Raw genomic sequence first — 17,964 nt, 5'->3', positions numbered from 1 at the left:
GTTTTGCAGAGAAAAATATTGTCAGCATAAGTGTTGTCAAAAACTACATTGAATATCTGAAAAATATGGAGAGAGTAAAATACATTAGATCTAAACATCAGGAAGAGCAACCGAAAAAAAAAGAGAAAAGAAGAAATATAATGACCATGACTGGTTGAAGTTGTTCTTGAGTTCAACTCTTGAAAAACTGAAAGTGAAAGAGTTAGATAAATATCTTGATGAGTACAAATTGCCAAAACAGAGAAAATTAAAAAGAGAAAAATTAGACATAATATCCACTCACATCGTAGGAATACCAGAATTTAGATCTAGAAAACTGACTGCAAAATTAATGAAATTAAAACTAATATCATGGACATGAGTGAAACAGATAGTGACTCTGAGACTGAAAGTGACACTTCTGTAATGCGTGTTCTAGGCAGTGATGGAGACAATTGTGATACTGATAGCTCAGAAAATTCATGTACTGATAATAAGACTGATGATGAAACAAGTCTTGCACATCCTCGCAGACAACATTGGACAAGTTACTTTGAGAAGTGCCAGAAATGCAGATTGGTTTATGTTGCATTAAATAATCATGGGTTTTTTCCTTGACCCCCCCCCCACTCGAAAATTGTGAAATTTGTGTTTAGCCCCCCCCCTAATTTTTCCTGAGAAGAATTGATGCCCCCCCGAAAATCCTCCGCCCCCCACCCCCCAAAGTAAAATCTGGACACTCCCTAACTGTGGGTCGTAATTGACAAATTACAGGAGCCTGAACTACGTCTTCTACGATGAAGTTCGTCCTTATTTTGATGTTCATGTACATGTTTGCTATTTTGATGGTGACGCCATCTAACGGTAAGTATTGAATTTATCCAGAGTAATAGCAATACCTCTGTACCTAGGGTTTTTTTTAGATGTAATGTTTTCTGCTCCAGTTTTGAATAAAGTACTTTGAAAGCAATTCAGGGCAATTCGGCATTGACAAATCAATATATTTAATAACAACTTCCAATGATAATGCTACCTGAATAAGTTGACAGAAAAAGTTTCTAACAGTAGTCACTTTGGAACGGCAAATTAGAAATATGATCCGTCTACTATGGATAATATGCTTCATAAAATATGACTTAGAGAAATAAATAGAGCGAAAGCATTGGCGTAGACTGGTAGATCAGCCGTTGTGGGCGCAGTCTAATCTCCCTTTCCCCAAACGAAGGCTGACAAGCCCAGACCGATGACGTCATTACAGCCTCGTATTGGCGATGAAAAGAATGGAATACAAATACATACCATTTTGTTATAACAAATGTCAACTTGCTGTAGTGGTCTGACACCATCTTGTATATCTTGACTCGCTGAAGGAGTGGTAATAAATAAAATCTGAGAAATTTCGAAATGTTTTAGATTATGATTTATGTTAACAGCTGGTGATGATGATGAGAACAGCAATGAAGGTGATGACAGCGGTGAAGATTCTGACAATGGATGTGGAGGTACATATTGATTTTTTGTTTTGCATTAAAATACCCAATATTATGTTACTCGACTTATATCTATACTTCCAAACATTAAGTTTCCGTCATTTTCACTATAAGAGTTACCGCCGAGTTACTTCTCTCTGTTTTGTTCTCTTTTTTTATTCATCAACGAACAGGTTGCCCTATTTCTACTATCTAGAGTAATAATAATACCAATGACTTTAGTATACGGTTTATTTGACACGGTGTGTTTTCTGCTCCATTTCAGGAGCTTAAAATCAAGAAAACTGACAATAATTTCGAGACCCTACTATTCAAGGCACTCTGACATCGACAGATGAGTTGAATGACAGCTTCTGTAACAATAGAAGTCTTTCCAGTAAAAGAAATTTACACACTATATCAGAACAGATTTGCACACAAAAGTTGGACATGTGTGCCAATTTCAAAACTTTACCCTAAAGTTCACAGTTTTCGTGCTCATCCGACTATCTATGATAATTCAAATTGAGGAGCCGTAATTAGTTAATATATCCCTCCAGCATCGATGTTTCGTGATGGTATACATTACTAATTTCGATATCATTACCATAATAGGGAAGAAGAGATCGAGTCCAAATATTGTCATTGTGATGTCATGCCACACAGGTAAGTAGAATAGCAAGCTTACGCACGCACGCAAACATTTACATATCACATTATGCGTGTATCCGCTATCACAATTTTTTAAATTTGTTTAAACTTACAGGCTGGTCTGATGTGTCATGGAACTATCCTGCCATGCACACACCAAACATGGAAGGTTTGGCCAGAGAGGGCGTCATTCTTAATCAAACCTATGTTCAACAAGCGTGCTCTCCGTGAGTATCGAATAACCAAGTGCTGTTATATATTCATAGTTTGAATCATCAATACATTTTACACAAGGCCTTTAAAGTGGCCATATGGATGAGGAATGGATATTTATTTTTTATTTTTTATTCATAAAACAATCATGGCTTATTTCCTACCTAAAAATGTGTCAAAGGTTTGTTACTGTAAATACAACAACAAAGAGTTTACACATTTACTAACCTTGCGTAATTTATCACATTGATTTTCCGTGTAGGAATTTTTAAGCCATGCCAATATTGTTTTATAAATTCAAAATCTAATTTGAAATAAATTCCCAATCTTCATTCATATCATCCACATCATATGTTTGTATGTTGTACATGCCACTTGAAATGAACCAACTGGCATTGTGGACATGTCTGTACATGTACTGCATCATTATATAAGGGGTGGACCATTTGAAATCGGGGGGGGGCGGGGGGCGTGGAAGATTGGTGGTGTGTCATTATCTTTTTCCCACCTACTTGCCTGTGAATTATTTTTTTTCTCCTTCAGCTATGCTGGCAACATTTTTTTTCTTTCCTTCTTTGAGATATCCGGATTTTATGACGCCAATTTTGAACACCTACTTTTTTGGCACAGGGTAATACAGAGAGTAAAAAGATGCTGTTCTATCACACATATATTATATTTAGGAAACTAAATAAAGACTATTTTGCAATACATCTTTGATTTTCAATTATTGACAGTTTTTTATGCCATGGTATGATGTCATACTGAAAATGCAAATCGGAAACTTGATTGGTGAGCTCCGACATTCAGACAGATATGTCAGTTTCTCCAGCCGGGGGGGGGGGGGGTAGTGGTCTTTCCCATCGAGCCAACGAAAAGTCACTGCCCCCCCCCCCCCCCATATATGTAAAACTGAAAACAGGCTAACCCCCTTAATTCGAAAGCATGTGATGACCCCCCCCCCATATCATATTCACATTACAGGTATTTTTTTTATTGTGGCTCAGTATGGACTGCTTGACCGTCTTGCAAATACTCTATGAGATCCAGGGATGACACTGTCATATAATTATTGAGTTTCATAGCATCTTGACAATGAAATGCAGTGGGAAAGCTTGAGAAAGGGAATAATTTCCAAGCTTTACAAGACAGCACCAACATGTAAAAGGCAAATACACATGGTTGAACAATTTTTGAAGTACAGTTTTGATAGCATCTTGACAGTAATTAAGAGGTAGGGGGAAAAGCTGGATACTGGGATATGTCCACCATTTATAAGGGGTCTCCCCCTAGAAGCTTTTGAGGTTTTTTACTCTTAAAGCCAATTTTGGTGAATCTTAGTGTTGGTTTGATGAATGAGTGACCGCTGGGGCAAGGAAGTCCTAAGGGTTCCCCCTGGCAGATCTGGTTTTTTTCTATTTAGGCAATTTTTAGGTATTTCATAGCCTCTGAGGTACTATTTCCTAGCTTCGAAAAGTTAAAGTAAATATAATTTTTTGAATGAGTTTCCCATGTCACATAAAACATGTCACCCGTACATTGGTATAGGGCCATTAATATTGCATGTATAGTAAAGTCACTGTTATGTTAGAGAACTTTAGGTGGTCATACCTAGCGTATAATAGAAACTGGAATCTGATTTGCAGTGTCGATACATGTAGTGTCCGAAATAGAAAGTATATTCATCCCTTCTGACAAGTTCATACTGGAGAGACGAGAACAATTTAGATTAAGATTACTGTTACGAAACCTTCAAGTTCACTTTTGCCCCAAAGTACAAGATAAGTGAAGCACTGATTGTGAAAAAGCCAAACATTTACATGGCATGTTCTGTAACTAGTGTCTTGGTTGGAGAGGTACTAACAGGTTGAACAGTACACTCGATCTTGTGCATCATATCCCTGCCAAGAATTCTTTTTCCTAGCAGCAATGGTTCGTCTTTTTTTCCATCACCCACTTATATCCGGATATTTTTTTTAAAGCAACTCCATTTGGCATCTTTTTTCCCCTAATCTTCGAAGCCCCCCCCCCCCCCCCGATATCAAATGGTCCATCCATAAATACGAGGAATAACAAACCTTTAATAAAATATAACATCTGACTTTAGATATGAGTTGTGGATAGAGGGTACATTTTCGAAATAAATGCGAGATGGGGGTGAGGGTTAGTCTCGATGCCCTTATTGTTACTGTCAACTCCTTGTACTTGCCTTGCAACAACATTTTTAAACATGTACGATCACCTAGTGATGAAATACTATCAGCACCCACAGTATTTGTTGCCATTCAAGTAAATTTTCCATATCTCCTTCATGGTTACTTACACACTGACATCAAGTGAGGATACTATCAACGACTACTAGACACCTGATCTTATTATTAATCAGAATGAATTAACTATTTGCAGTGTTAAAGTTATACTAGCTGTAGCAGTATTATTTTTTCCATATCAGACAACCAACAATATCCATACTGAAAATTGTTAATTCCAATAGTTAAACGTTGTACATGTGCCGATTTTGGGTGCGGACCCACAAATGAATTTGATGGGACATATTGTATGGTATATTTGTGCACCTTCAAGATATGTTGCCTACACAATTTACATATATGAAAAAATATATTTTTCATCTATAGAACACGTGCTGCCTTATTGACTGGTTACTATGCATTCAGAGCAGGTCTTGGCGTGAGTCATACATGTTTTTCTATTCATGTGCATGGGCTAACAGTTATAGTGTTATCAGGATTTAAATGCTTGTCTTGAAAGTCTTGGCACATTTTTCAGAATAAATTACAAAATTAATTATGGATTAGAATCTTTATACACACATTTTTTCTTTGTTTCTTCAGCGTGCAACTATTTATCCACAACAACCAGCTTACTTATGGAGAAATTTGACAACATTAGGTGAAGCACTGAAACCATTGGGATATTCAACCCATATACTCGGAAAGTAAGTATAGCATGTATGTCTGTCTGTCCGTCAATCTGCCTATCTATATGTCTGTCTCTGTCTGTCTGTCTGTCTGTCTGTCTGTCTGTACATATGTACATATACGTCTGTCTTTGTGCATGTGTGTGTGTGTGTGCGTTCATGCACAAGTACATGTATGTATGTATGTATGTATGTATGTATGTATGTATGTATGTATGTATGTATGTATGTATGTGACATTCGGTTTTGTATATTTGGATAAGTTGCACTTACGTGTGCATGTACATGTGTATAATTGCTAATCTGTGTTTTAGTGTAAGAAAAACTTAGTGTACATGGGTGTGTGTGTGTGTGTTTGTTGGGGGTGCTGTTGTGTGTATGTTGGGGTGGAGAGGTGGGTGGTTACCGCTCAGATAAAAAAGTTTCTCATGATCTGTATAATTAGTTTAAATATCCTGTCAGAAATAAAGGTTTTTGACCACGTCACTTTTATTGGCAAACAGATGGCACCTTGGGTCTTGTCGATGGGATGTAACACCCACATATCGTGGTTATGACTCTTTTTTTGGAACACATGAATGGTACACAAATTATTTAACTCACATGACTAATTTTGGTAAGTATTTAATGTTGTCGAATATCTCAAAATACCCATTTCATGATATTGTCATATTAGCTCAAATCATTAATTACTTGGTATTATATTTTATGTCAGTATCTAGTGGTGGGGATTTTTATGAGGTTGACATTCCAATATGCATATATGTTCTTTCCACTCACAACGATCACCATAAACTGTAAAAGATCAGTCGTTGTTGGCGCTCTCTCCATCGTCTGGTAGCCAAATCTGTCATAAAAATGTTGCTAATTTTACTAGAGCTATGCATACACTGATGCATCGTTTTGGAATTCATAATACCCTATATTTTTTTCATTTTACCACAGGTGAAGCGAACGCCACAAGGTTCAATTACGGCCCTCCTTATCCTTCGTTGTACGACAATACTGGTGTAGTCTTAAACCAAGAAGGAAAACACGTATCGGTAAATAACCTTATGTAATAAAATTAGATATTATTTCCCAACATTTTTCTTCCTTCAGCCAAGGAAAATAAGAGTGACCTAATAGGGGCCTTGTCACTACGAGTCGCTAGTATTTCTGGCTGAAGGAAGAAAAATATAGGAGAATGACATAATTATACCAGCGACAGTAATATCAAAGAAAAATTGGTGAAAGTAATGGCAATTTTGAACGTTTTCACTCATATTTCGAACACAGCAGAACCAGTGACCTAGACTCACGTCTTCATGACATTGACGCGAGTTGTCGTGACGTAGAACGACCAGGGTATAAATTCCATATTTTTTGGTCAACTTGGCTTGTGAAGTGCTATAGCTAATATTATGGCATCCATTTGTATTATATTACGACGCTATAAATGTTATAAATGCCCTTAATCTCGCACATTAGTCATTAAGGATACTTAATTTTAGTGCCCTGTGAATCACATATAATCATTCAATGATTCGAAACATCAAACACAATCTTATTTCTTTGGTGTTGTGTTGATGAATATCTTATTACACAGATGTGAGAATTCATATTGTCCTGACTCTAGATGTCAAAAATAGACAGACAGACAGGCATGCATGCATACTTACTGAGAGACCGTGCTGAAAGGCAACGTTAGACAGACAGACAAACAGACAGACGGACGGACGGACGGACGGACGGACGGACGGACGGACGGACGGACTGACAGACAGACAGACAGACAGACAGACAGACAGACAGACAGACAGACAGACAGACAGTCAGTCAGTCAGACAGACAGACAGACAGACAGACAGACAGACAGACAGACAGACAGACAGACAGGGAGGGAGAAAATAAGAAGACAGACAGACAGCGACAGACGGACGGACGGACAGACAGACAGACAGACAGACAGACAGACAGACAGACAGACAGACAGACAGACAGGGAGACAGGGAGAAAATAAGAAGACAGAAAGACAGACAGACAGCGACAGACGGACGGACGGACAGACAGACATTATTCTTTTGAAAATTCCAACCTAAGGCTTAAAAAAAACTTTCTGTTTACTATGAAACAGACCGAGAGACAGACAGACAATTAATTGATAATAAAGCAAGCAACACAGGAAACGCATCATATATTGCAGTTACATAATTACATTTGATTCTTTACTTATGATACAGGAACTACTGACTGAGAGAGCAGTTAACATCATATCAAGTCACAATCCTGCCACGCCATTGTATTTACACCACGGATCAATCATAGCCCACGGTCCATGGGATGTAAGTATTTGATTTCGCCAGGACATAACTGTTATGGTTATACTCAGACCACTAGACTTCTAGTGGTCTGAGGGTTATATCAGAGGGGCTCAATCTTATTGTTTACAATTATGAAAAGTAAGCAAATAAACAAATAAACAAACAAACAAACAAACAAACAAACAAACAAACAAACAAACAAACAAACAAAATATATCAAGATTGAGAAACATGACTTGATTTCTAAAGTAGGAATAAAATTGTTTTATAAATTAAAAATACTAAATGCTTATCCACATGGTCACTGTAATATTATTTTTCAATGCAACGACAGCTACAAAAGAGAATCCATAACGATGCTAAAGTGCGACTACTGATAAATAGTAAAAAAAAAAATTACTGTAAACAAAGAGACCGTCATACCCTGGTAATACTTAAGCTTGTGAATGTATTATCTTATCATCACAAGGCACCACAACGATTTGAAGACTTGTACTCGAATATCAACGACTCTAGTATACGTACTCAGAGAGGTAAGGTCGAGAGAGATGCAAGTAGAACTAATATTTGAATAGATTTGATGAATTTTGTGTGACGGACAATATCAGAGAAATGAGAAATGTCTGTCTGTCTGTCTGTCTGTCTGTCTGTCTGTGTCTGTCTATCTATCTATCTAATTACTATCTGTCTCTCTCTGTCTCTCTGTGTCTCTGTCTGTCTGTCTGTCTGTCTGCCTGTCTGTCTCTGTCTCTCTGTCTCTCTCTCTGTCTCTCTGTCTCTCTCTCTATATATATATATATATATTTTTATCCTTGAGGGTCCAGATATGTTCTACCAAGCAGCCGTCACACGCAAGGACAACGACATTACAGAAACATACATCGGGCTCACAGAAAACGAGTTTAAGACAAGGTACAGAAACCACACAGCATCATTCCGACACACTAAACATAGGAACTCTACGGAACTCAGCAAACATATCTGGACCCTCAAGGATAAAAATATCGACCACTCCATTTCCTGGCGACCACTTTCATCCCACCCAACCTACAATAGCGCAAGCAAGAAGTGCAATTTATGCCTCAAAGAAAAGTTCTTTATTATCTGCCGACCCGAACTATCCACATTAAATAAACGAAATGAACTTGTATCCTCTTGTCGCCATCGAAATAAAACATTGTTGTGTAACACCTGACCCATCGCACACATAATTGACACCTTTTGTACAAACAATAGCACCACTCAACACCCTAGGTAAAACCCGCCTTACACCACACGATTTATACAAGGTATATTCAGTACATCAACATCTCCTGACGAGTGATTTACTCACGAAACAGGCTTGTAGAGACGAAAAACCCGACTTGATTTTCTTCTACCCTCAACATATACTCCGCTCTGCGTGCAGACGTATCGAGCACTGTACTACGGACAAATCTTACCACTGACTTCCTATATATATATATATATATATATATATATATATATATATATATATATATATATATATATATATATATATATATATATATATATATATATATATATATGGTACCAACTTATAAATATTTGTTGAACATTTGCTGATACGTAATGATCCTCAATGTTAAAATACACTGAAATATCATATAAATTACACATTTTTAACAGCACCTAAACTTTAACCCTAATTTGAACTATGAACCATCTAATAACAGTGTACATGTATGTGTTTACACTCTCTAGCTATGATCTCACTACTCGATGAATGCATAGGAAATATAACGAAGGCACTAAAAGCCAAGGGAATGTGGGAGAACACGATCTTCCTGTACCTTTCTGACGTAAGTTTGAAGAACATTCTTAATTTTCTGGAATTCCTTTGCAACAGAAATAGTTACTATATAATGACGCTGTAGTATAGGTAGAGTTGATAATATGTTTATTTAGGTGGGATTAATTACTATCATTATATATTATACCCATCCTAATATCAAGCATTCTTGATGACGTTTAACATGAAATATCGCCCGTATTATTTGCACGTTGGTGAATTCATTGTCATGGTATTCACGTCAATGTCATCTGGAAAGCCTTTCTGATTGCATAAGATGTTAGCATTTATATATTTTTATTTGTGTACATTGGTACTCAGTTTTATTTTCCAATCCAGTTTTCTTAAAGTGGGACATTAGGGAGTTGATAATCTAGAAGTCACAACAAACAAAGTATTTACTAAACAAAATGTGGTCAGTATAAATCATATGGCCAATATTACTACTCTTTTTGCCCTTCTATTTAATTATCAAATCGAAACAGCCTGATCAGAAATGTATATTAAACAACAAAGTCTCTACTATTTCAACATCACCAGCATGGAACATTCGCTTCACTTGGAAGAAATTGGCCTTTACGAGCTGGTATCGGAACTGCCTTTGAAGGAGCCATCCGTTCACCTGCATTTATCAGCGGAAAACTGTTAGAGAAGACAGGTTATGTTAACAATGAGTAAGTTCTGTAGATTTAAGATTTCGTTTAATTCGAAAGGTTATTTTTAGTTAACAAATTGTCTGGAAGTTCAAATTTCTTTGTGTTTTGTAAAACTTTTGACATACAATTGTTTGTTCATCACTCCAGGAAATATAGGTATTTTCAATAACTTTTTGCTTTGGAGAATTCCTTTATGATTTATCGTTACATATAGTTTGTGCGATTCTGAGAAACGCTAGGTATACATTAGATGCACAATGAATATTCATAACTCCTTAGTGCTTATTACCTTTAGATGAATAGTCACGAACAATCATTATTCATCTAACACCTATGCACGTCTGCTGACTCCCAGGAGACAACGCTAGTCCGTTGTAAAACAATACAAAACAAAGGTGTTTCTTGGCAATCGTGCAAAATTAATGTAATCTTAAATCCTGGAATAAATCTCCACAAGCCAAAATATTTTTTTTTTTAAATACCTTTAAATTCTGTTCCAGGAATGGTGTTAAATTTTAAATTGTCTTTTCAGTACTAAAACCTTTGGAAATAAATGACCTTAATTTCAATAATATAAAATCTTGACCCTAACCAAGTATCTGCAGTTAGTGGAATATCGTCAATTATGAATGCTTTCAACTTTGTCCTTCAGAATCGTTTTATTGTCTCTTTCAGAGTAATACATGTTACTGATTTTTTCCCAACATTCCTATCGCTAGCTGGTGGAAAACCTGGTAAGGATATAAGTATACATTGATAGATAAAACAGAACTAACGAATAACATCCATTGTTATCTAAACTTTTTTCCTTTTAAAAAACATTTTGTGCTGGGCATTGTTCCCAGCAATTTTCTTTTGATGCAGATAATTACATACAAACAATCACACACACAGAGTTCCATTCAGTTTCGGGACTACGTGACAGAGCTATGTTGTACGCTCCATATGATGGCGCTGTGGAACTGTCAAGGCTTTCCCAGTCGGACCATAGGCTATCGTGGATTCACGTCCGGCAAACATAGCACCCGTTGGCTCCGTTTGAGCAATCGTCCCCGTCTCTTCGTGTTCATGTTCGAGTCATTACTCCAGAAGTACCCCGGCCCCAAATTTGCACTCGTCTTGTGAGTGGGACATGGCTGAGTGGTACAGCCTACCCATTTGAGTCAGTAGAAAGAACCTCAAAATACTCTATACGTGTATAACTCTCTGCCTTTTGCTTTTGAATACTGCTAGATCCTAAACTGGACGGTATGAATATATGGGATACTCTATCCAAGGGATCGCCGACACCAAGAACGGAAACTCTTCAACACCTGGACGTTCACCCTGATTCATATCATTACGTCATGAGGTACAACCATTTATTTATTGTGAAATGTGAAGCACTGCTAAAATTAGTAAATTCTAAAACCCCAGTAACCTGAGTACTTTGATCTTTCCGAATACTCAATACATTTTGTGGAAAATACCCATGTATGATATCAGAAATCTCCATAAGTCTAGATCTCACTCGCAGGCGCTCTCAATTTTACCCAAATAAGGGACCAGTCAGTTTCTTCGGCCTGGGGATGATGGATTGGTGGGGGTCACCCTGTTTTTGAAATTGGCAATGTGTGTGTGTGGGGGGGGGGGGGTCATGCTGTTTTAGTGATAGAATCAAAAAATACATTTCTACAATGGCATATAGCCTTGACTAAAATGTGGCACATGTACATGTTTTTTCTTGTCCCTGTTTCTTACATCAATTCTTTTATATTACTTCACGTAATAAGAGTTGAAACTTAACTATACATATACATATACATGTATTACCTAGCTACCACGCTAGTTACAGAACATGTCATGCAAATGCTTGGCTGTTTCACAATCAATGCTTCACTTATATTGCACTTTGGGGCAAAGGTGAACTTGGCCGTTTCGTAATGGTAATCTGCATAGATAGTTTATATAAAAAAGGTTCATCTAAATTGTTCTACTCTTCAGTATGAACTTGTCAGAAGGGATTAATACACTTTCTATTTCGGGCACTACATGTTATTAACACTACAAATCACCCCATCTCGTCAGATTCCAGTTTCTATCATACATTAGGTATGACCATCTAAAGTTCTCTAACATACCAGTGATTTTACTATACATGCTATATTAATGCCCCTATACCAATGTTACAGGCCCATTTTTATGTGACATGACTCATTTAAAACTCACATTTCCGTTAGCTTTTCAAAGCTTGGAAATATTACCTCAGGCTATGAATAACCTAAAAATTGCTATTAGAAACAAAAAACCCTCCAGATCTGCCAGGGGAAAAACCCCCAATGACTGTCATAATGGTATTAAACTTTTCTTAAAGATTTTCATCCTGTGCTAATTTGAGATGATATTGTCTTTTAAAGATGTGAAATGTTTGCCAAGATAGTCTAAAATTGCCTTAAAAGTCCAATCTCCCCTACCGATGACATGACCATTAGATGCGTTGACCTTTACTATAATGATGCCATTTAACTTTTTAAAAACACCTTTCAAACCTATGTAAGTTATAAGAAAAATAGTTTCTGATACTTGATGGTGCAGTCGTGTAAAGCTTGGCGTGCTTGAAACGGTTTGAATAGCCTAACATTGGCTTTAAGAGTAAAAAATCTCCAGGGCTTCTAGGGGGAAACCCCCTAGGAACCTCACATGAGGTGTACACATCCCAGTCTCAAGCTCTCCCTCCTACCTCTAACTGTCAAGATGCTATCAAAGTATATTTCACAAATATTTCAACCCTATGTAGTCACTTTTTACATGTAGGTGCTGTCTAGTAAAGCTTGGGATAATAATTATGATAACACATCTTCTGTATATTTGAGTTTACGGACCTCGATAGGGTGGCTTACAGGCGATCCTATTAGGTTGACCCTTCTGTTGTACAACCTTGATTTGTCCACAAAAACCATATTCACGATATAAAGATTATTTTTCAAAATATAACCATGTGTTCACTTGATATTGCTTATTTGCACACATGTATGCAGTAGTGTTTTCAGTATTTCACTGCAGAACATCAACCTATAGTACTGCATACATATTGAGAAATATAACATTCGGCAAATGGAATGGACCGTAGAAACCATTCTTTCAGAAGCTGGGTATTTTGAATATTTATCAGCAACATAACCTACAGTTAGCATCTTTGTCTATATGACGTTTTACATAATATGCTTCCAAATTTTTCACAATTTTACTAAACTCGGTCATTCTTACTCAACAAGGCAACGTACAAGGAATGATAAATTTTAAAACACAGGTCGGGTCAATTTACATTTTAAGTACGCGTGTGAGAGAATATGAAATAGAATACCAATGAATGCAGGTCAGAGTTTAAACGAGAGCTTAAAAAATATCTACAGTCGGTTAAATTTGTAGTTTAGATTGGATATATAATGGTATTTGTATAGTTATTTTTCTTGCTGTGTGTATTTCATGTATTTTTATGTTTTGAGGCTCCCAGATTTAGTATATCATATTGGACATGCCCAGATAATATGTATTGTCAATTATCAAATGTATTATAGGGGTTGGACTAGATTAGTTGCCTGACACCTATTTCCATTCCCCCTTTCCCCCTAGCTATTGATATACATATTTATCTTGACTGGTAATGTATTTGTAATTTGTAAATACTATATATTGTTGGAAATAAATTATTATTAATATGTACCACAGTTTACTTGCACTGGTGTGTGCGAATTCTCGCGGTATTTTCACTGCAGTGCAACATCAGAAACATTACTTTTGCATACCTGCATGCAAATGATATGCAAATATATCATTCAATCACACAGTGTCACCTTTACAGAAGTATGTTGTTTCCGAAAACATATGTAATAATAACAGAACCCATGCCACGTGAGTTCCAGTGTGGTAGTCAGCGGGTATTTGCACTTGTGCTGGCAGTGTTTTCTGCTGCACTTTCACTGGTACCCTTTCACTCACTACGCTCGTTGAAGTACGGCCGCAGAGAACACTGCACGCACTCTTGGGAGTACGCCACAGTTGCACACACGTGTCATGGGGGGTTCTGTCATTGTGTGGATGTGAACTGATGCAAGTAATCACTGGCACATATGTCACCATATTGTACACTTATCTTATATTCAATATTTTATAATTACAGGATTGGAGACTACAAATTGATGGAAGGTCAATGGAATATAGGATATAGAATGCCCAAATTACCCTTTCCAACTAATAGACAGGGTAAGTAGAATTGTTCTTTCCTTATGATTTATTTTAACTGGTGCTAGACCTGTTGTCGGTACAACTCCAAGATGCATTGCGCATCTCCCCACACAATGCACGGGGGGAGGTTGCAGGCGCTACAAGGGGAGTGGTTGTCACCTGACCATCCCCTGGGTTTACCAGTAAAATTCTTCTCTGTTATTGATCTCATTTATATGCAGGGTGTAGGGATGGCTAGCACTGTCACCTGATTGTACCACTCGGTTTAACAGCAAAATCCTTCTCTGTCGTTGATAACATCTAGTCTTAGTTTCATAAAATTACTCACAATCAACAGGTGGTCAACATGTTTTTCCATCATGTCACGATGAAAATGTTATTTCAAATGTAATAAAGACAAAACAAGTTGAAAGGTAACAACATTGGCGACGTCGTCTCACACAATGCATCTTAGAACCGGAAAACCATCATCATGACATGAGATACCCTGCAAACTTGCAAGCTAAGAGGAATCCTATGAAATTGTCGCATGAGACCAGTAACGCTGTCTACGTATACCCCGGACTTGCATATATACATAACTCCCGGAGTAGAGTTGACAAAACTAACAACAAAGCTGTAATCATTTCTGTCATGTGTGCTAGAACTCTATACATCATTCATGTCCATCAAAAGTACATTTGTTTTGTTATAAACTATATAATCTGAACAGCATTCAATTTTAAATCATTTGAATATATTTATGTGTCTATTCTAGCAAAATTGTACTTTTAAAAAAGTACGCTAGCACCCTACCATTAAAGCTTGCAAGTTTGCAGGGTATTTCAAGTACGTCACAAGCTTGTAGCTGAGACTAAAACTTCGCTGCCTAGTTTGCAATCTTGCGCGAGCTTGTCGAAATCTTTACTAGATATACCATACAATCTGTCTACAAGCATGTTGCAAACTTGTGCAAGCATGTAGCAAACTTGTAAATTTCGTACGGGTAACCTACTTTCTATTTTACACCCATACACAGATGACTGGTACCCTCCGATAGATCTGCAGGATCCCGATATTCCCGATGTTCCTGGAAATCCCTTTCCCTATAACACCACATTTTTATTCAACATCGCAGGTATGTTTATTCGAATGTTGAGGGTTCAGTTGTCATATTGTTAACATATAAATACTATAAATATTGTTTTATTCTAATTTATCTTATATCTTGATACATTTTGAGCAAACTGTTGGAGACAACGTCGTCAGATATTTTTAAATCCTTTTATCAATGTTTGTGTACTTCTACCATATCGTTATTATAATTAATCATTAACATGGCTTAATTTAGTTTGCTAGCAAACCAGAGTGACTACAGAGTTTCAAATTTGGCGACAGTGTTTTTTTACTACCAAATCAGGGTGACTGTGGAGTTTCAGTTTGGCAGCACTGTATTCTTTTACTACCAATCCAGAGTGACTATAGAGTTTCAATTTGGTGGCACTGTGTTCTTTTTACTACCAAACCAGAGTGACTATAGAGTTTCGATTTGGCGGCACTGTGTTCTTTTTACTACCAAATTAAACCAGAGTGACTATAGAGTTCCGATTTGGCAGCACTGTTTTTTACTACCAAACCAGAGTGACTATAGCGTTTCAATTTAGCGACAGTTTTTTTACTACCAAACCAGAGTGACTATAGAGTTTCAACTTGACGGCACTGTGTTTTTACTACCAAACTAGAGTGACTATAGAGTTTCAATTTGCCGGCACTGTGTTCTTTACTACCAAAACAGAGTGACTATAGCATTTCATTTTGGAGGAACTTTGTTTTTACGTCTTACATTTTTGTTAACAGAATACAGAGACACTGATAGTACATAGGCATATAAAATGATACATTTTATCTCACAGTGAACACAAATCAACAACACTCAGATGAAACAAAGAAGATTCACCACACATAACTGTTTATATGTGTTTACAGTGAGATAAAATATAACATTTCATATGCATGTGTCCTATCAGTGCCTGAAATTTTGCGTTTGTAATTTTGGTAATAAAAAAGGTTGCATGAGATGTGCCAAATATCATGTAGCCTAAATTGATGACTGATTGAATCACCCGTACACTATTCAGTTAGTACATTACCCCTTAACAGGGATTAACCTTGTATGTCATTTCAGATGACCCAAGAGAAACCACAGACTTGTCAGGAAGCATGCCAGAAAAGGTGGAAGAGTTACGTCAAGCTGCCCAGAAATACATTGAGACTGCACCTCCTACGTTCTTTCCAGAACTTGACTTTGAAAGTGGCAACCCTAAAAATCGTGGTGGTATATGGTCCCCTGGATGGTGTTAAACATATCAATGTAGTTAATAGCACAGCTAATATTGCAAATTGATGTTACCCACCGACAGTAATGACAAATTTGAAAAATAATTTACAAGCTCATTGTGCCTATTACCAATATAGTGAAGTACTCACATCTAACTATCTGTCGTTAGAATCTTGACTGACATCATTCAACTTTTTGTGGATTGTTTTAGTTTTTTTACTCTGTATTAATACTATAACTAACTAACTTGATCGATCATCCGTAATTACAGTCCTGTTCATGACACATGGTCACTAGCATTTATGAATACTACAATGTTTACCTTTGTGGAAGCTTTTTTAATAACTGTTAACAAATAATGACTTACTCGTAATATCATACACTCTGTACAGTATTGACAGACCTGTTGGTAAACATATTTCTGTAGCTGTACACATAATATGAAAAATAAATCAAATAGATTTATGGGTCCGTACCCTAATATTAGTGCCCCAATGAGACCACAATTTCAGCCTGTTACTGTACTGCTTATGGATAATATCAACCACTGATTAAACATATACAGTGTCTTTTTATTGATATTTTAGAATTTTGTCAATAAATGGCGGTTGTGTGACCGAAAAATACTACTCCAGTTACATTTAGTTTAGGTTTAATGTTAGATCTTTAATAGATTGCAGAGAAAATTTGGTCTTCACCAAGTGAGATATCAATTTGAAGATTTGGAAAGTTTGTATATAACAACCACATGATATGAATTCATAATTTAAAAGTAGTTTTGATTATGTATTGTATAGTTTGATTATTGTGTTGCAGTTGAATAAAATTCAGATACGTTACCTGATTGATGGTGATATGAATGCTGAATTAATTTCAACTACCAACTTAGGTAGGCAAACATTCTGTAATTAAATTGTGGAAATCCATTTGAAAAACATCAACAATCAGGACAATTATTCTAATATTGTACAGCAGTATTACGCACTGTTACGAACCGAAGATTTAGAGAAGCCATACTTTCCCCACAACTTCCAGTCGAAACAACAAACGGTCAAACATAGGACACTACACAGCATTACACTTAACAATTATCTTATTTAATTCAGTTGTAATGAAACAAAATATACTATATATAATAATAAGTCTTGAAAGTACAGGATTTACAAACTTATATACTAAAGTAGTTCACCAAATGGTCGAATAAAACTTGACTTGCGACTTGACAGTCGAATATCGTGACTTTTAGTCTTACCGGTGGTGCATACAAACTTTCACAGAGTACAGAGCCGAGGACGGCTAGTTCGTTGAGTTTTGAAGGTGGCTACGTGGAACCGAAACTTCTACTAACAGTTCCTCCGTTGTACCGAACTGTCCTCGAAGTATTTCTCCGGACTTTTACGG

The 17,964-nt window shown here is 36.7% G+C and overlaps 1 protein-coding gene across 1 annotated transcript; it reads left to right on the top strand.

Moving 5' to 3' along the window:
* Positions 1 to 776: 776 nt before the first annotated feature.
* On the top strand, positions 777 to 16,586 carry LOC144435502 (arylsulfatase B-like). Its single transcript, XM_078124094.1, has 16 exons — positions 777 to 843; positions 1,413 to 1,481; positions 2,215 to 2,326; positions 4,949 to 5,000; positions 5,165 to 5,268; positions 5,754 to 5,866; positions 6,196 to 6,293; positions 7,473 to 7,574; positions 8,023 to 8,086; positions 9,279 to 9,376; positions 9,907 to 10,040; positions 10,698 to 10,756; positions 11,256 to 11,373; positions 14,182 to 14,264; positions 15,265 to 15,363; positions 16,411 to 16,586. The coding sequence occupies exons 1-16, from the start codon at positions 777 to 779 to the stop codon at positions 16,584 to 16,586; spliced, it is 1,548 nt and encodes a 515-aa protein (XP_077980220.1).
* The last annotated feature ends 1,378 nt before the right edge of the window (positions 16,587 to 17,964 follow it).

This window comes from Glandiceps talaboti, chromosome 5 (assembly GCF_964340395.1).
Source record: "Glandiceps talaboti chromosome 5, keGlaTala1.1, whole genome shotgun sequence".
Classification (NCBI taxonomy): Eukaryota; Metazoa; Hemichordata; class Enteropneusta; family Spengelidae; genus Glandiceps; species Glandiceps talaboti.
The sequence above is the reverse complement of the archived record's forward strand: the minus strand, read 5'-3'. Positions and strand labels throughout refer to the sequence as shown.

What these genes read in the sequence shown, in the direction of transcription:
- LOC144435502 (XM_078124094.1), top strand. Translation starts at nt 777, where the DNA reads ATGAAGTTCGTCCTTATTTTGATGTTCATGTACATGTTTGCTATTTTG. An exon ending in GCTAGCTGGTGGAAAACCTG is followed by an intron (nt 10,757 to 11,255) that starts GTAAGGATATAA and finishes GAATACTGCTAG; the next exon opens with ATCCTAAACTGGACGGTATG. An exon ending in TCATATCATTACGTCATGAG is followed by an intron (nt 11,374 to 14,181) that starts GTACAACCATTT and finishes TTATAATTACAG; the next exon opens with GATTGGAGACTACAAATTGA.